Raw genomic sequence first — 26,067 nt, 5'->3', positions numbered from 1 at the left:
TACGGTACGTACACTCCAGTGTCAAAAACGGCAATATAAATGGTTGGACGTATTGTCCATTGCAATGAATGTGGCCGTATGTAACCCGTAAAAAAACGGTACGTATACGGCCGTTTTTATACATCTGTGTGAATGTAGCCTAGTGTTACGATAACTTGGCTGCATCTGCACTTCATCAATGGCTCAGTACAAGTGACTGATATGTTCTTGTTACCATTATTTCTCATTCAGCCAGTCAAGCAAGAGACCTTTTATCAAAGATGCTAGTGATTGACCCAGCAAAAAGAATATCAGTGGATGAGGCACTTCAACACCCCTACATAAATGTTTGGTATGACCCGGCGGAAGTTGAAGCGGTAAGACTTTTTATTCTCAGCATATATCCGTCATTTCCAACAAATGCTGTTTGTATTTAATACTCAGAATTATGACTTTAGTATGTCTGATGTTTTGTTTCAAGTATCTCATTTTATTATAAGGAACTATTTGTAGTTTAGTTTATGCTTATGCTTACAATTCAATAAATAAGGGTGAATATCTCTTTATGAATTATTAGTCTTGATGACCAAACACATTGACTTTACATTCCGAAGAACAAAGTCATACAGTAGAGCAAGCTAATGTCTACTCCAAGTTTCCTCATAGGCCACACATCCTGATGTGACATCTTATGGTGACATATCTCCTATTGCAACATGGGTATCATTAAATATCACCTGGCATGAACTCTCATCCTGGAGAATACATCATGGCTGTTATATTGTTGAAGTGATGGTGTATAATGTGACAATATATACAGACTGGTATAGCTAGGGATAGCAGGGTTTCTGAATCTTAAACTATAAGGGATCAATTGACCACAATGTTCATTTAAAAAGTAGTTATCGTTATGTCACAGCCTCTTTTAAGAGTATTGCCTTTTAAAATAAAATGCTTCCAAATATATATGTATATTTTATATTTCAACAATTCTCGTGTTGCATTGTTAAGTTATATTTAGATGCCTAAGGAGAAGCCATATAGAAAAAAAATAATTTATCCTTTCCTTGCTCCCTTTTGACTCCTACTTCCATTTAATGTCCTATCGGGCCAAGGTCTCGTGCATAGTCGTATTTCTCACTGCACAGTGAACTTGCCGTAAGACCGAAATGCAAAAAGTAGAACATGTCTTATTTTTTATGTTTTGTGGCACAGCCTCTCCATAGTCTATGGGAACGCAAAAGAAATGGTTGCATATGGTGTTGTCCACAGCATGCTGGCCATTTTTGCTGTGTGTTGCCCAGGCAAACATGTAATGTGGGTGCCAGCAGATATGGGTCACATACAGGCTAAATAATGAGAGTAGTGTGCTCCACTGTCCGGGATGACAACAACTACACTAACATCCTTATAACATTGCAAACTCATGTGACTACATTTTCATTACAGTCATTGGCCCCTATCTCTCATGTTTAGCACTTTCTTTACATGACCCCTTCTTGTCTGGGTATTTGCTTTGCAACACAACAGTGATTTTATCCCATGACTTCTTGACCCATGTCACACCCTCTTGCTGTATCTAAATGGATTACTAATAATAATCTATGGCGTGGTGGGGATCTGTAGCAATGACTTCTGCTAGGTCTTATTTTTAGGGGAGGCTTTATATTTCTAAGCCTAAAAAAATTGCACTAGGTCTTATTTTCAGGTGTCTTTTTTTGGTGAAACAAGGTATTAGTGAAGCAGACTGTGCATATTGCTGGAACACAATACTTTCGCAAACGCTTCATAAATATATGTACAACCAGTTTGCACATGTATTTATGTACAGTCTACTCCTGAATTCTGGCACAGACTGCATAGTAAATCTGGGCCACTGTATCAGCCATGCATAAAAGAAAGGTCAGGCCTGAATTCATATGAAACACCTAGTGATTCATTTTAAGGTTTAAGTGTATGCATTTACATTCACTAGTATGTGCTAAAGTTCTCTTCATAGTTATACATGTTATATAACAAGCTTATGTCAAGATTAAGAAGTGTTATGCTAAGTAGAGAAAAATCCCCTGTATTTCATATTGTAAGGAACAAGTGGATTCAAAGTAAATGTTCTTAGCTCTTGAACATTACTGAGATAATTCACTTTATATGATGGCAATTACTCTTAGTAACTGTAGACATCATGGTATCTCTCAGTGAAATGTGACAGTGGCAAACAAAAGAGATTAAGATGGTTGCATGTTACATTTGGATTCAAAGGATTAAGTGGCCCCCCACAGCGTGAAAATGTGTGTTTGACATTTCAATAAATGGCTTCTCCAAGACTTCAAAGGTGCAGAATTCTATTTAGACATAAAAAGCTTCAACTGCTATTTTCTCCAGCGATGAGATATCTTTTTATAATACAGAAGCAAAAGCCGTTGGCATTGACAAAATCAGACAGTGGAATTTTTATGTACAGAGTTTGGTGAATGGTTACTGTCTCAGCTCATGATTGTGTTTTGGAGCATATACAGATAGAGTCATGTTATATTCACTAAAGAAAGCCCTTTAGTAAATGTTACAGATGGACACAAAACAGTTCTTCATTAGAAAGATATACACTCACCGGCCACTTTATTAGGTACACCATGCTAGTAACGGGTTGGACCCCTTTTGCCTTCAGAACTGCCTCAATTCTTCGTGGCATAGATTCAACAATGTGCTGGAAGCATTCCTCAGAGATTTTGGTCCATATTGACATGATGGCATCACACAGTTGCCGCAGATTTGTCGGCTGCACAACCATGATGCGAAACCCCCGTTCCACCACATCCCAAAGATGGTCTATTGGATTGAGATCTGGTGACTGTGGGGGCCATTTGAGTACAGTGAACTCATTGTCATGTTCAAGAAACCAGTCTGAGATGATTCCAGCTTTATGACATGGCGCATTATTCTGCTGAAAGTAGCCATCAGATGTTGGGTACATTGTGGTCATAAAGGGATGGACATGGTCAGCAACAATACTCAGGTATTCTGTGGCGTTGCAACAATGCTCAATTGGTACCAAGGGGCCCAAAGAGTGCCAAGAAAATATTCCCCACACCATGACACCACCACCACCAGCCTGAACCGTTGATACAAGGCAGGATGGATCCATGCTTTCATGTTGTTGACGCCAAATTCTGACCCTACCATCCGAATGTCGCAGCAGAAATCGAGACTCATCAGACCAGGCAATGTTTTTCCAATGTTCTACTGTCCAATTTCGATGAGCTTGTGCAAATTGTAGCCTCAGTTTCCCGTTCTTAGCTGAAAGGAGTGGCACCCGGTGTGGTCTTCTGCTGCTGTAGCCCATCTGCCTCAAAGTTCGACGTACTGTGCGTTCAGAGATGCTCTTCTGCCTACCTTGGTTGTAACGGGTGGCGATTTGAGTCACTGTTGCCTTTCTATCAGCTCGAACCAGTCTGCCCATTCTCCTCTGATCTCTGGCATCAACAAGGCATTTCCGCCCACAGAACTGCAGCTCACTGGATGTTTTTTCTTTTTCAGACCATTCTCTGTAAACCCTAGAGATGGTTGTGCGTGGAAATCCCAGTAGATCAGCAGTTTCTGAAATACTCAGACCAGCCCTTCTGGCACCAACAACCATGCCACGTTCAAAGGCACTCAAATCACCTTTCTTCCCAATACTGATGCTCGGTTTGAACTGCAGGAGATTGTCTTGACCATGTCTACATGCCTAAATGCACTGAGTTGCCGCCATGTGATTGGCTGATTAGAAATTAAGTGTTAACAAGCAGTTGGACAGGTGTACCTAATAAAGTAGCCGGTGAGTGTATAGTGGTTATATCAATTATATGTGACTACACCCCACTTGGCAGCTTTGCTGTATAGTTTGGGAGAGAGTCAGCACAAGGAACTTTTGTACTGCTGGATGCGTAGTAAATGTACATATAGATGAGGTTCTGTTTACATGTGTCCAGTCAATGTCTGGTCTCTGAAGGCTAAAATAGTACTATGTACAGTGCCTTGCGAAAGTATTCGACCCACTTGAACTTTTCTACCTTTTGCCACATTTCAGGCTTCAAACATAAAGATATAAAATTGTAAATTTTTTTGGTGAAGAATCAATAAGAAGTGGGACACAATTGTGAAGTGGAACAAAATTTATTGAAAATTTTAAACTTTTGTAAAAAATAATAAACTGAAAAGTGGGGTGCCCAATATTATTCAGCCCCTTTACTTTCAGTGCAGCAAACTCACTCCAGAAGTTCAGTGAGGATCTCTGAATAATGCAATGTTGTCCTAAATGATTGATGATAAATATAATCCACCTGTGTGTAATCAAATCTCCTTATAAATACATCTGCTCTGTGGTAGTTTCAGGGTTATGTTTATAGCACAGAGAGTATCATGAAGACCAAGGAACACACCAGGAAGGTCCGTGATACTGTTTTGGAGACGTTTAAAGGCGGTTTTCGATAAAAAAAAAGTTTTCACAAACGTTAAACATCCCAAGGAGCACTGTGCAAGCAAACATATTTAAATAGAAGTATCAGACCACTACAAATCTACCAAGACCTGCCCTTCCCTCTAAACTTTCATCTCAAACAAGTAGAAGATTGATCAGAGATGCAGCCAGGAGGCCAATGATGATTCTGGATGAACTACAGGGATCTACAGCTTTGGTGGGAGAGTCTGTCTCAGTCATAAACTGCACAAATCTGGCCTTTATTGAAGAGTGACAGGAAGAAAGCCATTTCTTAAAGATATCCATAAAAAGTCTTGTTTAAAGTTTGCCACCTGGGAGACACCAAACATGTGGATGAAGGTGCTCTGGTCATATGAAACCAAAATCAAACGTTATGTTTGGCGTAAAAGCAACAAAGCTCATCACCCTGAACATACCATCCCCACTGTCACACATGGTGGTGGCAGCATAATGGTTTGGGCTTGCTTTTTTTCAGCAAGGACAAGAAAGATGGTTAAAATTGATGAGAAGATGGATGGAGCCAAATACAGGACCATTCTGGAAGAAAATCTCCTGAGACTGGGACGGAGATTTATCTTCCAAGAAGACAATGATCCCAAACATAAAGCAAAATGTACAATGGAATGGTTCAGAAATAAATGTATCCAGGTGTTCAAATGGCTAAGTCAAAGTCCAGACATGAATCCAATCAATAATCTGTGGAAAGAGCTGAAAACCGATGTTCACGAACGCTCTCCATCCATTCTCACTGAGCTCCAGCGGTTTTCAAAGTAAGGGCAAGAATTTCAGTCTCTTGAAAAACAGCAGTAATCGCAGTAAAAGGGTGGGCTACAAAGTATTAACATAAGGGTTCGAAAATATTACAATTGTGTCACACTTGTTGTTGATTCTTCACCAAAACATTACAATTTTACATATTAAAGGGCGAATTCACACGACCGTTGGGGGACATATACATGGCCACCGTAAATATGTCATATTTACGTTCCCCCATAGGCAAGCATTTGGCGCACAGAGCTGTACGGAGCAGTATGGAGTAGCACTTGCGTGACACTGTACCGTTCCGTACTCAGGGGAAAAGATAGGACATGTCCTATCTTTTCCCGTTATACGGCAACGTGTGCCATGTATCTCTATGGAGAGGGGCAGGGGCGAGCAGAGCTCACCCCCTCCTCCTCTCCCATGCGCCGACGTGTGCCTACTGTGCTACAGTACAGCAGGCACACGTTCGTGTAAATTCACCCTAAGTTTGAAGCCTGAAATGTGGCAAAAGGTAGAAAAGTTCAAAGGGGCTAAATACTTTTGCAAGTCACTGTATATGTACTATACATACCATAAAGTACAACCCATACAAATAATGCAGAAAAAAGGTAAAAATGAAGTTAAAAATATATACACAATGATAAAAGATGTTCCTGTCATGTTTGAAAGAGATTTTCTTATCTTAGGTATCCATGACATATCAACAGGATATCAGACCTTTGTGCACTAACACGTATCAGAAGGGAGTTGTTAGGCAAACTGGCAGCCAAAATGAGGGAGCCACCATTGACCTTGCATGCTCGGTGCTCTATAATTAAGTAAATGGTGGAAACATTTTTATCATTTTCATTGACTTGAATAGAGAGGAGCGTGCATGTGTGGTCAGTGCTGACCATCTCTCCATTCCAGCTGACAGTGATATGAAGGGTTAGGAGACCCTTAGGAGGTTAGGATATATGATATTCTTTGATTTCATTAAGGCATCTTTTCAATTCTTATGGCTTCAAACTGCTGATTAATAGAGTTCCAGATAGTAAGACTCTCACTAATTTTATATTAACAACCTGCCCTAAGGACAGACCATGATTTAACTACTTTCATTTTATTTTGGGTGACTTCTTATGGGTGACTTGCACTTGACAGTCTTGCACCGTATGTTTATTTTATTAGATAACTAAAACTATGTATTAAATCCAAAAATATATGGCCTCTGTCATGAGAAGCAAATAATCAAATAGTCTTTACAAAAATAACAAAAATATTGTATTCCTTTGTCTATACAGTTTACCAGTGTTGTCTGTCCCCTCTTCTTGTAGTCTTCTTCAGTCTTAGATGTTAGCAGATGTAATCATTGAATTATAGAAATCTAAACAATTTAATTTATATATATATATATATGTGTATATATATATATATATATATATATATATATATATACACACAGTGTTAATAAGAAGGACTTTCATTGTATAGCTCTGTAAATGGTTTAATACCGAATAAGAACTATTAAATCCAAATTAACTTTGCTTGAGGGATCTTTCATCAATCAAAAAATCACCAAAAATTGTTCACCAAATGTGTTTGTACTTGAAATAGACACTTTCTACTGTTACTTGCTGATAGAATATGAGATTAAATAAAAATCCAAATCTGCAAAACTGACCATATTAAGCATTTCTTATTAGCCACCGCACCGATATCCCAGTTCTGTGCATAAAGCTTTATCTTATCGACCTCAAAGAGGCAGATTTACTCTGGAGAATTTGCCTTACAATACTTTGTTAATTAAGTTTAAACCATTTGTTATGGTAATTTATTTTAGCTTCGAAATTGGCAAAGGAATGCATTTGAGTCAGTTTCATATAACTCTACAAAATTAAAACCTTTTGTACGAAAAAATGTATGTTTTGCCAAATTCTGACATTCTGACTTTTGCCATAATGACCCGCTGCATTGTGCCACCGGCACACTCTAACAGATCTGCAGCAATGACAATTCGTGAAGTCTTATATAGACTCTAGGCAGTCATGGCGACAGATTGTTGTTCCCCAAGGCCACTAAGATGGCGACGCCCACGAGCCGAGGGGGATTTAAATCCGGCATTTAACAGGTTAACACCAGCAATCAACACCCAGTCTGTTTAAAGAGGGCTCAGCCAGTACTATAACATAATAGTATAGTACGTATTGTTAAGAGGTTCAAATGCAGTGATCACTTATACAATATACTGCAATACAAATCTATTTCAGTATATAGTAAATTTACTGCTTCTAAATTACAGTCTGTCAAAGACAGACTTTAATAAAGAAATACAACTTAGAGTTATGGAGGCCTTAAATAGGCTGTCATTGCACTGACTGGCACCCTCCGAAGACTTCACAGAGGGCGTTGACTGTCATTTAAAGATGGTGCAACCCAGCGGCAGACCTGTTAGGTGCCGCAGTCGGATTTGACCGTGGCACTTAACAAGTTAATATACCACGGCAGATCCCAGAAGTATAATAGAGCTGACACCTGCCGCGCATGGAGAGGGCTCCGTCTGTGAGCCCTCTCTATACTCCCCTTCATGACCATCCAACGTATATTTTAGGATGGTGGTTGTGAAGGGGTTAATAATTTACAGAGTCAGTAAAATGCCCCAGGAATAAAAGGAAAAATTACATATTTTAGTCTGTGTCCAATATATGGACACCATCTTCAAAGCTGCTATATTGGATTGGTTTTCTCAATGGTGAGGTGGTCATGTACAGTATGCTAAACCAGTATTGTCTCAGAAAGTTTACTATATTTAGATTTGCAATGTATCTTGTGGTTCAAAAATTCAAAAACAGAAAGTTGCAACAATGACCAGGAATGTTCCCTGTGATTCACAGCTATTCTTTATATTCAGTATGTTGTCTATGGAGGTGGATCCAATCATTATGATCCTGCATGAGAATATAAAGAGAATCTCTCTGTTCTGAATCTTCTGAACCACAATAGATGTTGGAAAACTGATTTTGACAATCAAAGTCTTCTTCGATATGCTTCATTACCATCTTCATGACCAACTTGCCCTTGATCCAGTATGGAGGCTTTCAAGATGGACGCCATGTCCCCTCACCCATTACTTGCTGGTGTATTTTAATACAAAATTTTTCCTTTTGTTTCTGAAATAAAAGCATGCAGTGGGACTTTGGCATTAGAGCAACCATTCCTTAGAATGTAAAAGTATTTGAGGGTTTTTATGTTTAAGAAGGTTCAAAATCCGGCTATGAACATGAGGTTTGAATTCCAGTCAAACCCAGTGATTTTGGTAGCAAAAGGATTGACTATTTATGGGACATCCTAATAGTCTTCCAAAAGGCCCATGCCAGTTTAGAGCACTTTCCTCCTGGTAAATGTAGATTTACTTCTCTTATCTTTGTATAGACTGGCCAGTCAGAGAAGAAAAGCATAAACCAAATGTGACCTAAAGCTTTCTTTCTAGTTGCTTTTCATGGCCCTTAAAGATAAACTATCTGTTATATTGTGCAGGGTTTTTTTGGAATATGTTGCTTGTGTCTTTCATGCACAGTAAAATATTGCTCTTCAGAGAAGCTGCCATCATTCAGTATAAATACTATAGATATATGCAGCTCTTACTAATAAAGTAAGAACAAATTTAAAGTTCTTTGTGAGTGTCGCATTGATCCATCCATCATTTCTTTCCTGTAGTTATAAAGATTTATAAATGCCATATCTACTGTGATATGAAGAGAAGAGTGTTACAGAAACTCATTTTATTCACGGTTCTTTGATGTTCAGCATTTAGTAATCTGAAATGTATTTTTCTTTTTTGTGTTACTTATGTCACTTAAAGGGAGTTACTAATATTGTAAATTATGTGAACATACGGTATCAGGAGGGACATGGGGGACATGTATGAATATGTTCATTTGAAGAGCAAACCTTGTCATAGTTTATAAAGTGTCTCGCAGCATTTAGCAATTTTTGCCGCAACTCTATGGTAAACTAGGATGCCTAGCAACAATATAGTTTTCTGCGTAATCTCTTAGAAGATCATACATCGTATTATTGGTCCAGTTCTAACACCTATTGCTCCTAGCCTTAAAACTCCACTTCCATTAGCTGTTAATAAGGTTTTCTACCAATAACACTGTGATTGACAGTGCATTGTGATTATTTATGGCCACTACTTGGTGTTGTGCAAGGGTTTGTGATAAAATAGTTTCACTGTGCTGAAGCTGCTGTAGTAGTCCTGCAGATTCACTGCTCCAGCCATTGTTTGCAATCTGAGACAGGAGTTGTGTGCTGGGATGGAGGGGAGGAGAAAGTTTAAGCGTAACTAAACCTTTGAAACTATTTTTACTTTATTTAAAAAAATGAATAGAGCAAGTGATGATATGGAACTTTGCAATATACCTCTTTAAGGAAAGCAGCTTCACTGTTGCATTTTTTCTGCTCATTCTCCTATAGTGAGCATTGTTTTTGAAAGCTTTCAGTGTTCCATCCTCTTCAAACTGACAATAAGTCTATCAATCAACTCTTTCCATAGCCAAAGAATATTTCCCATGATGATTCAGCTCACTGAGGTGATAATGCTATTCAGGGACTCTCTGTAAAGACATTAGATATTTTATCTGGTTCCTTTCTCTCAGCTGTCAGTGGATTCAGGACCAAAATATGATTTACACAAACTGCTTCAGTAAGGGAGCAAGACAGAGAAATGAAGAACGCAGAAAGAAATTTCTTTAATAAATACAATGACAAAGAATACTGTAATCATCTGCATTATTCATTTATAATGAGTTGAAAGTTTAGTTGCATTTTAAGCACTACTTAATTATTTATATTACTTATAACAAGACCACTCCCTTAAAATATTTTATTTTTAAAATGTTAACATTGATATCTACCTATGTTCCATGTATAAAGCCACCTACTTCATTTTATCTCCCTGGTCCTTCTTGAGCATAGACTGATAACTGTTTCACCATGAATCTACAACCAGATGTATAAAACCCTGATTTTAACCTATGTTTAGGTTTTGGCATGACCAAATGATAGTACATGAAATAGTTTTAATATTACAAACTATTATAGTGAGGGGAAAAAGTCATACATTACAATGCAATGTTAACTGCCCTAAAGCTGCAGAGAGATTTGTGATATGCATTATATGATTTCATTCACTTACCCAACCCATTCTCCTCCATTTTCAGCCTCAGGACCCTGTGAGGGAGAGATGGAATGGACAATCTGTCAAAACACAGAATAATGAAAAGGTTATATTCTATGTTTGTAAAAAATGCATTGTTCAATGTTGAAATATAGATTCAGAGTGTAAAATTAGTTAAGCAGGACACATAACATGTAACACTCAGGTTTACTATTAAAAAATGTTCAGTGCATAGAGATTGATTCTATGCATGATCTCCATGTACTCACAGCACAGATGATTTTTTGTACTTTATTTTCTGTTATTTCTTTAGGTGCAAAATACATTTCAAGTAGTGGTAACTGTAGACAGTCAGAATTATTCCCCCTTTAACTCACTGTAAGCAGTGGATTCAGATATGTAGCAAAAACTAGATCCTCTAGACATTCTGAATATTACTTAACACACAACTGGGGATAAGTAAAAAGGACTTGTGCACATTTAGCTTGAGAAGACTTTTAAAATGCAGTTGCCGAATATACAGTATATGTGGTCTATGGCTGAGAAACACAAGCCACCGCTTGACCTTTCTCTTGATATACATATGTCACGCAGATTCTCGAGATTGCTCATGAACGTTAATATCTTGCACAGTGATGTCTTAGTTCTATTTATTTCTAAAAGCGAGCATTTGATAGAAACAATACTGCATGCTCAGCCCACCAAAGTGTAGAGATGTGTTTCTCCCCTTAGTACTAGTAAACAAAGGCAAAAAATAGTTAAACATGAAGGGTTAACATCAATGTTTTCTATTATAATAAGTCAGAATTTGTTGCATGTTCTAGCTTAAAATATATTCTGCTGTCTACTATTAATATCAAGCTTCGGCATATTATAAGGTTCATATGCCTTTCTTTATTAAAAAGGGAACCTGTCAGCAGAAATGAGCCTAGTATACCACTACCGATTAAAACCTTCCAAATTATATTCCTTTTATGATCATTATTTTAGAGAGAGGAGCTCAATTAGTGGGCACAACGGGTAATGGTGTGCACTCATGAGGCGGGGTACCAACTGTCCAAAATGGAAATCCAAGGAGAGAAAATAAAGAAGTGGGCACTAACTTCAGGATATCGAAATAGATATATGTGCAGGATTAAAATTATTTAAACTTAAAGGGGTATTCTCGTCTGGGCATTCACATTCAGTTTCATTAATCTACCATATGGAAACATTTCTTCAATTGGATGTTATTAAAAATAATGTTCCTGTGTGAAGATAATTTCTCATAAATGTAGTCATGTTGTCTCTTAGAAAAGAGATTGCTTCCTCGGATACGACCACCTCTACTGGAGAGATTGCACAAAGAAACAAAAGGTTTTTGTATATAAAATGTCCGGGAGTTACTGCAGGTCCCACAGCCGTCCTGATGGTAATGAGCACTGAATCCTGGGGGTCCGGCAGAGCTCAATAGCGCATGTCTGGCCACCGCTGCCAAAATGTGAGGTGGTCGTATCCGAGGAAGCCATCTCGTTTCTAATGGAGAACATGGCTACATTTATGAGAAATTATCTTCACACAGGAACATTTTTTTTATCAACATCCAATTGAATAAATGTTTACATGTGGCAAAAGAATTTAATTAAATGTAAATTCCCTGATGGGAATACCCCTTTAAGGAAAAAGGTTCTTAATGATGCCATAACTCTGGGACATTAATGAAACCTATTAGATTGTGACAGTCTGCATGGTAAGGTACTAGTAGTGTTTTATTAGGACAATTTCTTCTAAAATGTTCTCTAAAAGCAAGCTGAATTCATTAATGGTATACTTATCTGCGCCAGAGTCAGAAGCAGCACATTTTAATTGACTCCAGCCAAAACCTTCTTCAACTCTATGACTCCACAGCCATGATACTTATATAAGGTTATTTAGGTTGTCTATCTTTATAATGAATTCAAATACATACATCAAATCCTTAACAAGACTGACTATGCTAGATAGCTCTTTGCTTACAGCCTGGTTTACCAAAGACCGGTATCCATGAAAGATTAATAAAGGATGTGGGCAGAGAAAGAAAAATGATTGATGCCTGAAAGGGAACCTGTCACCTTTTACCCCACAAAGCTACTAGCCCCCTCTTCTATGGTATGAAATGTTCCTTGTAGAATTCCCACTTTCATGTAAAATCTCACCTGTTTAACTATAAAACAAATTCTTACAAAGTCAGACAAATGTGATTCTTCTCATCCCATTTTCACATGAAATAAGTCAAGTTTAGAGGTTGTAGGTGCAGCCCGTATGTTTTGTTCTGTAATACCTAAACATGCTTTTTGTGTCATAGTAAAGATAAAAATCTCATCTTTTAGATCCCATCAAGCTTATTCCAGTACTGTAGACACAAAAGCACATTTCTAGGTGCTATAGAAGATACATTCTGGGCTGCTGAAGTGACACTACAGCGGCAACCACTAAACTTGAAACTTGAGAAAAGTCATATTTGCCTGACGATTTTGGGGATATTTTTATATGTAAAAGAGGGAATTCTACAAGGGACGTTTCATACCCTACTTGAGCTTACAGTTTAGTGCAATAAAACCTGGTGACAGGTTCTCTGTAAAGTACTGAATTCACATGTACTTCACTGGCGGTTGTATATGCTTCAGATTTTTAGCTTGTACTTGATCTACTTGTATTATAGGAGTTACAACTCTATGGTTAAATATTGCTTGAAAAATTCACCCTTGAAACAAAAGAATAACTGCAGTGCAGAAAAGTATAGGACCTCTTTTATAGTTGGAAGGATTGATTCTGGATAGTTTTTAATTGTGGTTGACTGCGCTCACAACCTAGGCTGACTCATCAGGCTGATAGTACAGATACACATTCTTTGGTAAATGTAACTGAATAAGCACACTTTTATAGTACTCATACTGGTACTTACTCACTACATACCAGTGGGTATAGATGGGTCCATTTTGGAACTGTACACTATGGATCTTAGCATATTTGTAGTCAACTCTCTCTTTAATAATAGTTCAATATAAAACAACTGGCTTTACAGAGCATTAAGGGTGATTTAAAGTTTTTTTTGCTTTCAGAGTACAATTATACATACTCTCTTAGGGCATATGTATTGATTCCCTGATTTCCATCATTTTGGTTCCTCGCAATGTGGTCTGGAGATCATATGGAGATCATAGCAGTGGTATTTTTCGTGATGGACCTGAAGGAGCATATATCTCATTGAGGAGGCCTCCTTCTGCACGCTTCCGTACATGTATAGGCCATGCTTGCTTCACATATTTTTTCTAGGAAATAAAAATGCAAATCACTTTTCCTGGATGAATAAAGGAAAACCTTAAATGTTATCTTTTAGGAGGTAGCTTCCTACAAGTTATTACTTTTCAATAAGCCTTATGATTTGACTTCAGATTGAACTAAACAGTCCCATATGCAGACAGACTCTTCAGTTTTTGCTGATCTTCAATGCAAAGCAAGTAACTGATTGGCTATAGACACATTAAAGGAGGGGATGTGTCTTCTTGAAGAAACAACCTTTGCAGGCAGATGGCCATGTACCTAGCCACATAAATCCCTTGCTCTGTACTGATCAAGTACTCAGACAGTGGCTGCCTGCAGATGGCATTGGGTCAATCCAAAGTCATGTCATGTGTGTTCTTGAACATTGAGAATTAACTTATTGGGACTTATTTATAGTAGATTGGATGTTGTTTTAGCATGTACACACATGCCTGATACTTTTTCTTTATAAATGTATTAATAGAGATCTATTGATTTTTAAAATGTTGAAACATTTGATTTTCAAGTACCATAATATTCAAGCTCACTTCACCCACTTTTTCCTTGAGTACCTACACATCTGTTGGTGTGCCCAAATAGTTGCTAACATGCTGCATTCATACTCATCAATACACATACAGTAGGATCTAAATCTTCAAAATATTGTTTTATTAATATCTTACACAATTAGTTTATTTGGGTTTACCCAGAATGCATATCTCATATATTAATCATGAGACAGCAGCATTCATGACAGACACGAATGCTATTTTTGGGAAATCCCTTTCAATAGCGAGCACATTCTTATATGTGTATATATTATTTATATGAATGCTGTTTTCCATTTTGCAGCCTCCACCTCAGATTTACGACAAACAGTTGGATGAAAGGGAACATACAATTGAAGAGTGGAAAGGTACTGTACATCATTTTGATACTTAATATGTAGACACTTTGGTGGGTTAGAATATCTTAGCTTTAGTTAGTCAAGGTCTCCATTTTCCCATTAAAGGGAACCTGCCATGCCATTCTCAAAACAGAGCCCAGCATCTGATGAACTGTAGCAGCTGTGATAGACCCATGGCACAGATTTCAGAGGTGGCACTCCGAGCCATCCCTGTGGGCACACAGACTATCTTCCCAGAACAGAGCTTGCCAGACAGCTTCAGTGACTTGAGGCCTTCTCCTTCAGTCACTTCAAACGCCCCTATCTAATGTTCTATCTGACCTAGAAACATGCTTTTTCTATGTTTTATAATAAAAGTAAAAGTCTCACATTAGGCTTGTGGATCTTTTCTGCCACACCCATTCCTAACAATGAATTTACATGCCTTGGCTGCTCACAGGGCTACGAGTCTGATGTGATCTGAAAGATGGGATTCTTATCTAATCCCATATAACAAAACCATGTTACTAGGTATTATATAACCCAAGATAGCGGCATCTTAAAGAGAACCTGTCACCAGATTTTGCCCCCCGACTAACAATGCCTGCTGATAAAGAGTTAGAAGTCCTCCCCATATCACGTAAAATTAGCAGCCAGTGATATGTACCTTAATTACAGCCATTTTTGATATGCAAATTAGCTTTTCTGACTTCCCTGAGAGAGAAGAGTCAGAAATACCCGTCAGCCACGCCCCATCATTCTGAATGACAGCTCTGTGTCTCTTCAAATCACTGCTCTGTCTCCTTGTACTTAGGGACTGTCTGCTAATATTCAACTACAGACCTATAAAGCTCTATGTACTGATGGGAATTTTTTTACATGGTGCCTTGTGTTACATTCAGGACATGTGACCAGTAACATCATCGCAGGTCCTTCAGCCTACTAAGAATAGCAAACTGTAACCATGTATGTGATTACATGAAATCACAGCAGCCTCAATGGAGAATGGAGAGGAGTAGAAGAATTCCATGGAGGCTGCTGTGACTTCATGTGGTCAGATACATGCATTGGCTACAGTTTGCTATTATTAAGAAACTAAATGACCTGAGATGATGTCACTGGTCACATGACATGAACTGTGACCAGTAAGGAGGCATAAGACATGGGGAGAAGTAGATGGGAGGGGCTGGTCAAGCAGGACACCCTCCCTCTGATGCCAGGGAATATAAGATAAAAGGTGAGTTATGTGGATGTAAACGAAAGTATCTTTAACTAAAAGAAGGGTGTCAGTCAGTTATTAGAGCTCTATAGGAACTGTATATGTGCAAATGTGGTAACAGGTTCCCTTTAAGTGACACTCCCCTTGCAGCCTCTAAACTTGACTCATATGACACCTTGCTGCTAATTTTCACAGGACTTTGGAGGAGATTTGTTATAGGAAAATGGGTGAGATTTCACGTAAAATAGTGAATTCTAGAACAGACATTTCATACCTACAAGGGTGTTTGTAGTATAATGGAGCAATATCTGGTGACAGAATTTTATCACCCTGACTAACAATGCCTGCTAGTTACAAGTCCTCCCCATATCACCTAAAATTAGCTGCCAGTGAGGCACTGTACCTTAATTACAGACATTTTTCTGATATGCAAATTAGCTTTTCTGACTCATGTCTACTGGCTTTGACTATTCTCTTTCCTGGGCTGCCACTGAACCATGCCTGCTTATTTTGACTGACAGCCCTGCCTTGTGTTACATTCATGTCATATGACCAGAGAGGCACCATCTCAGGTTCATTAGTGACCTAACATTAGCAAACTGTACCTATGTGATGATATCAAATCATAGAAGCCTCCATAGAGAATAGGGAGGAGTAGAGGCTGCTGTGATTTCATGTCATCACATACATACATGGGATACATTTTGTAAATGTAAAAGGTACGGGACGTTTGATGACATCACCCTGGTCACATGGCATGAACTGATAAATAGTAAGGAGGCATAAGGCATGTGGAGGAGTAGATGGGAGGGGCCAGATAAACAGGACATGCCCCCTCTGATTCCAGGTAACATAAGATAAAAATTATTTATAGGGATGTGAAGGAAACAATTTTTTATCTAAAAGAAGGGTGTCAGTCAGGTAATAGAGCTCTCTAGGAACCTGCCACTAGCTGTATATGTGCAAATGTGGTGACAGGTTTTCTCTAAAGCATTTTCCAGCAGGGAATCATTTGATGAAAATTGGCTGCGCCTGGGTTGGAAAAAATTAAACAACAAATATTCAACGATGTTTTCTGAATGTGGATCAGAATTCTTTTTTTTTTATTGATCATGTGAACCTACTGTACACCACCAGTTTTTATCTACTTTTATTTTACATTTCACTTCCATATAACTACATCAGAACCAGAATTATAGCAGAATATGAATTATTGTAATGAAATCCATTGTGTAATTAAGTTCTACATGAAGGTCCAAAATGGTCACTTTACCTCATGTTATTTGTAATGTGTGTGTAAGTGGAGGGAGCAGAATATTAAGTAATTTACCAATAAACATATACTAAACGTTCTGCACAACTGCTTTGATATGTAAAGTGAAAATGTCTACCTTTTCCTTCATCTGCCAGAGATTCCTGATGGACAGGAATGTCTGGCTGATGAGGTAAAAGACATGAGGCTTCATTTTACATATTTTAAAAAAGTGGTGCAGAACTTTAAATAGATAATATACTAGTAAATTATCTAATATTCTGCCCCGCACACCTACACACACATTAAAAAACATGAGGTAAAGTGGCCAACCCCTTTAAGGTTAAACATTTTGCATGTTGAGTGCCTATTCATATATTATAGCTGACAGCAAATAAAAGTTTATGTAAGATCCAGTTTCAAACTTAATGTCATGTAAACAAATTTTTTTTTGTAGAACTCATCTATAAGGAAGTTATGAACTTTGAAGAGAAAACTAAAAATGGAGTAGTAAAAGGACAACCTTCTCCTTCAGGTACTCTTTGTAAATAGCAGCAGATTTCTTAATCGTTACTTCCAATTTATAGTAATAATGTTTTTTATTAAGTGAATGATTTTTTTGTTGGGCGATGATGAAACAGCAGACCTTCATGTCTCCATGGGAACAGACTACAAATAAATTCTGTGTTGTCTGATTCTACAGCCATGTTTGTTCCAATCAGTCCCTTACTATTTACTAACATGCATTCAGTAGTTGTTTGATTGTAGATTATCACAGGTAAATCCTGTTGCCATAGAAAACCTTCTCTGTCAGGTTTCTTCTTCATGTGAGAGTTATGTTTTTATTTGAAGGTTCCTGTCCTGTTTGTAATTGATATTTTAAAAAGTTAAAATGTTTTTATGACCACACTTTAACTGTAAATTATTTTTTTCATGTTATGCAACCAATTAAAATCCAAACATTCTTTTGAACAGTTACTATGGCAACACCATAATCTCCCCATTAGTTTTCATAAATGGCTCAACTGTGCTTAATTGTAGTCTTTCCCCTTTGATAACGTGAGTTGTGTGCTTTCACAGTTCATACCTACAGTGCAAGACCCATGCCCCCCCTGCCCCCATTCATCTCATCCCACTATTCTGTATTGGATTACTGTGCCTGGTTTAACATACTAGATATTCATATAGTTCAGTACAGAGTCTGTTTAGGAAGGTAACTTTTATTTCCGTTCCAGTAATGCACCACTATTTTTACTGTTTAAGAGTAGAGTGTTTTCTTAGACCAATTTATGATCTATGGATAGAACCACATAACTACATTCCCAGTATTAGCAGTAAGAACAATACACTATGGCCCACATTTATCAAAACTAGTGCAGTCTGTACCATGTGAAGTTCACCTGTGGAGTGTGGAGGGTGCGCCAGATTCATCAAAACTGCACGGTCTCTATTGAACTTCTCGGTAAGTGTGCACCAATTTTTTTTGTTCATGGCACAACTAAGCAGTAACTCGCCCCCTAAGGGGCACATTTTTTCTGTCTTGTTGGATTTCCACATTACTGGCATGCATATACTATCCAAAGGAGATCTGACTTTAATCAGAAGAACTGCGTTCTGCAGCTTCACATTTGAACAAAGTAGTGGTGCACATGCTCAGAAACCACTCTATTCACTTCTTTGTGATTCAGCCCTGACACAGAGGACAGGTGGGCATGCCACGTGGCCTGAAGCAGCGGAGGTGCCATGCCCTTGTAAACAAACTGGCAATCATTTATATATTGCAGATTGACTGAATGTATAAATCCTAGTCAAGGTTTTTTGTTACATTTTGCTCAACACAGCACCAGCAGCCCATCAGTACCCCTACTGACAGGCTAAGCCTCCATGGCTTTTATGCTACCATATGTCTGGTGTCATGGAGTCATAGAAATGCACAGCGTATGGGCCGTACTTAAGAGGAAAGATAGGACATGTCCTATCTTTTTCCCGTGTATGGAGCAATATGGTGCGACACATGTCTACATACGTACCCCATACGGTCGTGTGAGTGCGGCCTTAGTGCTGGGTTCCCACAAGCACCATACAACAACGTACACTGTTCTAATTTGTAGAGTGACTTAAGAAAAATTGCCCACTCTGCTCACCTGTTTTAACGGCCTGGGATATGGCCATCAGGTACAAAAGAAACACAATTTTCAAAGCGCAAATTTCTATAAATTGCATTTTGTACATTTAAAAGTATATACAAAAAAAATGCATGCTAAGTATGTTTGTGCACAATTTTTGCCATGATAAAAGTCAAACCTCTATAAGTAATACTGTCTCTGATATGAAGAAACCAAGGACTAAAAATACAAAATGTAACCCACTACAGGAACAAGTAAAAATGCCCATTTGTGAAGCAACTGATTTGTATTCAGGCTGACATTGAGCACATTGTTAGTTCCTGTATTAGCAATGGTAATGTTGCCAGCTTCACCCCTAGAGCAGAGTCAAAGTTTGGGATGAAGAAGAATGTCCTTGTCATCCACAAGCTACAAGATGCAAGTTTTCCTAATGAGCAAGGAATCACTGAACTGTTACCAAGGACATTTTATTTTGCAACTGCATAACTATACGATCCTTGAGTACTCGGCCTTTGTAAAGGGGCAAAGCAGGTTGTGATGAGTTGTCATCAAAGCCAATGAAACTGCTCTATTAAGAAGGAAGAAACATTACAGTATGTAAATTTCTCATACACTTGCCTCTCAATCCGTGGAGGCTTTTTTGTTTGTCTACTACTTATCTTGCAGAGTTTGTCTCTAAGAAAAGCTTCCAATTATATTCCACAGTACATTCATGTTTGACTAGAGGAATGGCTGCATGCTGGGTGCTCGTGTGGTCTGCGTGCCTCACCTACTGTGCTCAGAGGTGTGCGTGCATGCTAATTCCAGCCTTCGCACAATTAAAACATGCTTTCACGATTTCAGAATAAAATTTTGAAGCATGTTTATGTGAGCGCCCCATTTCACAAATAGTTGTTATCCACTGATCTGTATTTGTAGTTTCGAAAATCCTACACCACAGAGAGCCATTTATCTATCGTTAGCTGTAAATGTGTGCACTTTACCGTAAGATTGCTTATATACATTAAAGAGTCATTATGCTTCCAGCTATTTTCACTTGAGACACTATTTTTGAGTTACTTTTTGAAATTTAGCAAATGTTGTTATCAGAGCACCTGCTGCTAATACACTGCATATTGCAGAGGAAATAAACTACCAAACATGTAATAAATGGATAAATAGGGTCTACATGACAGCTTCCTGCTCATGTAATACCCATGAAAGCATATAGGAAAAGGTTATCAGACAACTCCTATATGTTGTCCAGTTAAAAAACATAAGTAACCAATTGAAGCACTATAACACAGTATAACATGAAAATAAGAAAACATACCTTTCCATCCAACTGTTCTAGGGATCCTTTATTGCTTCTTCTAACCCCTTTTTCTAGGTTCAACTTAAAAAAAATATGTATAGACTACTTTATATTCATTACAATTATTAAGCCATAATGATTTATTTTCATTACTATAATAATCAAAATAATAATTTATTTAGTTAAGGCCTATTTTGACCTTTAGGACGCGGCCCCATTTTTCAAATCTGCCCTGTGGCACAATAAGTGGTTATAGCTTTGGAACGCTACGAGATATCCAGGGAATTTTGAGATTGTTTTCTCGTGACACATTGTATTTCAAATTAGTTTAAAAATTTTGATTAAATCTTTTGTGTTTAGTTATGAAAGAAACTGAAATTTGGCAAAAATTTTGAAAAATTCTTTATTTTCAAAATTCTAAATTCTCTACTTTTGATGCAGATAGTCATAGCACCAAAATAAATTCGTAACTTACATTTCCCAAATGTCAGCTTTATGTTGCCATGGCTTTTTAAGATTCCGCATATTTTACTAGAATGTTATGAGGCTCAGAATTTGGGTGCTATTTTTCAAATTTTTTGGAAAATCAGCAAAACCCGTATTTAGATGGACCTGCTCAACTTTTAATTGACTGAGAGGCCTAAATAATAGCTAGACTTGTAAATGAAACCATTATGGAAACTACACCCCTCAATGTATGAAAAGCACTTTGGGTTTTTTAACCCTTTAGGGTTTTTTTAGGGGTTGAAACAAAATGAATTGCAGCCTACAAATTGTAATATTTTTTCACAATACATTCATTTTGGGTGGAAATTTAAACAATTGAAATGGATTAAAAGAAAAAAGGCTCCACGAAGTTTGATACCCAATTTCTCTCGAGTACACTGATCCCCCATATGTGGTGGTACCTGCTGTATGGGCGCACGGCCGGGCATAGAATGGAAGCAGGCGCCATCCGGAGCAGATCTACATTGTCACATTGTACAGTCAATAATTTTTTTGCCACATGAGATGAACTTTTCAGTTACATAATTTTGGGGCATCTATAGCTAATTGGTGAGATTTTGGTGAGATTTAACTCTTTGTTGGTGGACGAAATGAAAATCATCAATTTCTAGTAAGGATTTTTTTGAGATTTTTTTTGGGCCATTTACCATACCATAAAAATAGTATATTATTTGTATTCTATGGGTCGCCACAATTAAGAAAATACCTCATTTATATAGATTTTTAAAAATGTTTTCCAAATTTTAGTGAATAAAAAGTAATTTAGTTAATTTTAGCCTCACTGTCTTTTCATATGCATAACTTTTTTATTTTTCGGCTGACAAATCTGTTTAAGGGCTTATTTTTTGCAAGAGCATTGTTCTTTTTAGTGGTCTTATTTTAGAGTGCTTAACATTTTTTTAATCACTTTTAAGAGCATTTTTTAAAGGTATTAATTAAAAATGATCTTTTTTCGCAATATTTTTTGCGGGGTTTTTTTTCCATTTATCGTGCAGGTCCAGTAACAATTCTGTTTTATTACACAGATTGTTACTTTGTTATTGTTTGTGTATTTGTGTTTTTTATACTTTTTTAAGTGTTTTTATGGGATAGTGACATTTATTTATTTTTTCTAATGTTTAAACTTTACTTTTTTGTAACCTTTTAACTTATACAAACTTGAACTTGAACCATTGATGATCTGATCACTATTTCAAGTCCAATACACTGCTGTACAATACTTATTCATTGTAAAGCAGTGTAAACTGTCTGAGCATGCAGACGCATGTGCAGATAGTTTACAGTCAGACCCGGAAGGGGTCTTAATATAATACTTGATCTTGACCAAAGAAGAGGACGGCTACACAGGCTTCTAGATGTGAGGAGGGCAATACAACGATATGTGAGCAGATAAAGGCTGTAGTTTGTAAAGTGAACAAACCTTAGCCCCCAGACAATCGGCTGTTGAGGTGTAATCCAAATCCAAGTCATAGAGTGGAGCGTCCTCCCTCCACGGCTTCCAACCTAAATGGTCATGTATCAGAATAAAGCTAGGGCAATTGTCAACTATTCGTAATTATTATTAATTGATTGTTGTTAATTTATAATAAAATAATCCTACTGAGATAATGAAACCTTCTTATGGATTTAAGGGCAGATTCACATTTGTGTATTTTTCACATGAGGGATTTTTCACTGAAGCCATTTTGGCATATGGACACATACAGTTTGTTTTTCTCTACCTGGCTTCAATGATTTTTCACTGATGCCTTCCTGAACCATTCTTTACAATATGCATTTTCACACTTTGTTTTTGTTACTGATCTAATGTTGTCGGCGAACAAAAAGACAGGTTCTACATTTTTTTACACTGTAAAAACACTGAATCACCTTTCACTGACTTTCTTACATATTTTGGGTTCAGTCTTTCCCCAATTTGTTGACGAATATAATGTTTCAAGTCAGAAACAAATACATTAAGTTTGCTTTCATCAGTAAAATAAACTGTGGAGTACAGACCACACTGCCCAGTACAAATCCTGGCAAGCAGTTCCAGCTGCAATGTTGAAATGATTACCCATGGAGATTCTCTGCATTATCCTGTTCTCTCTTACATTTGTCTTAAGAGTGACCACCTTGCTTGTGGGACTTGAAAGGGTTTGTGATGTTGTAAAAATGCAATATTCAAAAAAATCACAGACTTGGAATAACCAACTCCTCTTGCTATGGCTGATAAGGTCTCCCCTTTGGCCTTCATTTGGACAACCTGCTGCCAGAGGGCTTCAGTCACTTTGGAATGGCACACCATTTTGCAAAGTCAGTAAAAACTGAAAAGTTAGGCTGCGAGTTATAGAGTTTGTGAGATAGTTAAGGAAATTTGCACCAGGTGCCATATTAACACAAATAACTTGAAGGTATCTGAAGTGCTCCCTCATTTTGATCAGTGTTCTTTTACAATCGTGTGTTTTTCTCTAGTTTTGATCTGCAGTTATTAAATTATTTGTACCCATTGAAGTCTATAGTAAGAGGATAGGGATGAGATAGAGCGAAATGAAAGAGAAGCAGAGATGCATGGCAAAATGCAGAGGCTATAATGAAGCTTTCTGTCTCACCCCAAGTCCATTACTCACATCAGTACTGGTCAGTGCTTCTCTTTAAGGTCATTCATGAAGTTACGGAGTAATGACTCCTGTTTTTCCTATGTGCAATTTATGCGACAAAGCAGCCAATCTCTACTGAATCACACTGAAACAATATCCTACAGCAGGAAAACATGCTAGAAAATGCAAAGTACTTGCCATATAGCTGGAATATAGCCAGAATAACAATATTACATTAATTTGTTTTTTTTTACCCTTTGTATAAAATAACTAAAGAAAAATATTATAGCTGATGTTTTTCCCCCCAAACAGTTGCACTCCTGTCAATAGATGTGTTTGTATTGCAGCTTATTACAGTTAACGTAAATGGAGCACAACATAGCTTTTGGGGAGTTGCGCCACTTTGTTATTTAATTGTGGAATACCCCTTTGAACTTTAACAGACTTTACTAAGGTTTTATTGCTTTGTTGTTCATTTTCTTAGCACAGGTGCAGCAGTGAACAGCAGCGAGAGCCTCCCTCCGTCCTCATCTGTCAATGATATCTCCTCCATGTCCACTGACCAGACACTGGCATCTGATACAGATAGCAGCCTAGAAGCTTCTGCTGGAGCCCTTGGTTGTTGCAGGTGACTAGCCGCCTGCCTGAGAAACCCCACCTTCTTCAGACGATGATTGGAAATGAATCAATATATCTATATAATTGCAAGAAAGGAAAGAAAGGAAGTAGAAAGTTCAATTATTTCCCTTCTAGCCTGCTTCTCCTACAGAGTTATGTCATGCAGCTAAGCTCAAATGTATATTTAACTTATAGTTGCTCCGCTTTGGTCTTCTGGTTATGCTTACTGCAAGAAAAAAAGGGTTATTTAAAAAAAAAATCTCTTTGCATACATTGTAAAATTAATGGCTGCAAAACCAGCAAGATCAAGTTATCTTTTCTCATTATGACATGACAAAGATGTGCAGTAACCATTGAAGCGTGTGCGTGTCCGTGTGAACGTATGCGTGTACTGTACGTATTTTTCTCATCAGAATTGTTTGAATCCCTTCCATCTCTCCAGGTAGATGGATGTAGATAATCTCACACTTGTACATCAGATGTACTGTATACATGCAAGCATATATGTATATTATTAAAAGAAGAAGACACAACTGTACAGTAGTTATTACATAGAGCAGTATATATAGTATTAAAGGGCCTGTTTTGTGTTAGCTACATGAATTATCGCTGTAAAATAACGCTAGTACCGTATGTAACATGTTAAGTTCATACATTTGTCAAATTGTGATAAATAACAGAAACTTTGTATTCTAAGACCAGAAAGCATCTCTAGCAAAACAGCATGAAAATCAGACAGATCATGCGACCACACAAACTCTCCAAACACTTCTTCACGGTTCAGATAGCTATTTATTTTTTTACATGCACAATATTTTTTATTTCCAACCAGATGTGCTGATATAAACAGCATTTGAGGTGTAGTAAACTTGTATACAACTGTATATTTTAGTTTTTTTTTTCTTCAGAAGGGACAGGAGTAGAGATAATGTTGGCCTTTGCAGTAACCCCTAAAGGAAATTGGTGGGCAACACGTAAAGACTAGTTTTGATGTCACCCCTACTATAGAGAGCAGCATACACATACACTTTTTTAGTGGCTTATGGTTTTGTGACATTGTTCATTTTTACTTATTTTTGGGGATAGCCATCTTTTTAAAATAAAGTGCATTTTGAATGAAACATTTAGAACGGTGCTGATCGACGACGACTTGAAGCAACAAATGTTCTGAACTGAAAAGATTGTGGGACACATGAAATGAAAAGTAGTTTAGAACAGGGGAGGTGTTGCCCAAAGCAACCAACCTAATTCTAGTTGTCACAGTTCAGAAAAAGCAATGAGTTGATTGGTTGCAGGGAGCGCCTCTTCCACTTGTGGTCTGCACTAGTAGTCGTACATGAGGACCGTTCTCTCTCGCTGTATAATTTGTGTATTTCGCATCAGGGATGAATTGTATCATTGCTATGTTGTATGTTTTAATCCTCAGGAGAATAACACTTGAGAGTCTTTTCCTGTTTATTGACTTGTTTTGTTAGATGTTGCCATTTTGTGGACTGAGTATATACATCTACAAAATAAACTTTAATCACTCTAAACCCCTGTCTAGAGGAACAAAGTTGGACATGGTAATTTGGTGTAAATTTTTCTTCATATTTTATCAAGCGTAACAAGGTAATAGAGATTTTCATCTTTATTTGACAAATCAAAAATGCAAGTGGTATTCTCTACAATGGTGCTGGCCCTCAACATTATATATGAGATTTTACTGTGAAAAAATAACTGATAATTGTTGAAAATAAATAATGGTCCTAATGTATGAGGGAAGTAGTTGCCTACAGCAACCATTCATATAGCTTGAATATAATTGATTGGACTTATAACTACTCCATTCTTATCTGGCTTTGATGTTATACGTGAGAAATGCAGTAAACCCGCCTCAGGTCACTTACCCTTAAGAATTATATTTGTGTGTTTTGTGCACTACC

General features: G+C 37.5%; 1 protein-coding gene across 5 annotated transcripts in view; it reads left to right on the top strand.

The window, feature by feature from the left end:
* Positions 1-25,677, top strand: part of MAPK10 (mitogen-activated protein kinase 10) — a 144,090-nt gene extending 118,413 nt beyond the window's left edge. For 3 of the 5 annotated variants that reach the window (XM_072116124.1, XM_072116151.1, XM_072116141.1), the window contains exons 10-14: positions 232-356; positions 10,423-10,485; positions 14,514-14,577; positions 17,476-17,553; positions 24,014-25,677. In XM_072116124.1, coding sequence (XP_071972225.1) covers positions 232-356; positions 10,423-10,485; positions 14,514-14,577; positions 17,476-17,553; positions 24,014-24,156 — 473 coding nt within the window. In that variant the 3' untranslated portion in view covers positions 24,157-25,677. Of the gene's footprint in view, positions 1-231; positions 357-10,422; positions 10,486-14,513; positions 14,578-17,475; positions 17,554-24,008 lie in introns of all 5 variants that reach the window. The other 2 variants (XM_072116160.1, XM_072116133.1) reach the window with 2 other exon arrangements.
* Positions 25,678-26,067: the final 390 nt, after the last annotated feature.

The sequence above is a fragment of the Engystomops pustulosus genome, chromosome 1 (assembly GCF_040894005.1).
Source record: "Engystomops pustulosus chromosome 1, aEngPut4.maternal, whole genome shotgun sequence".
Taxonomy (NCBI): Eukaryota; Metazoa; Chordata; class Amphibia; order Anura; family Leptodactylidae; genus Engystomops; species Engystomops pustulosus.
Note: the sequence above shows the minus strand (reverse complement) of the source record. Positions and strands in the feature narration are given on the sequence as shown.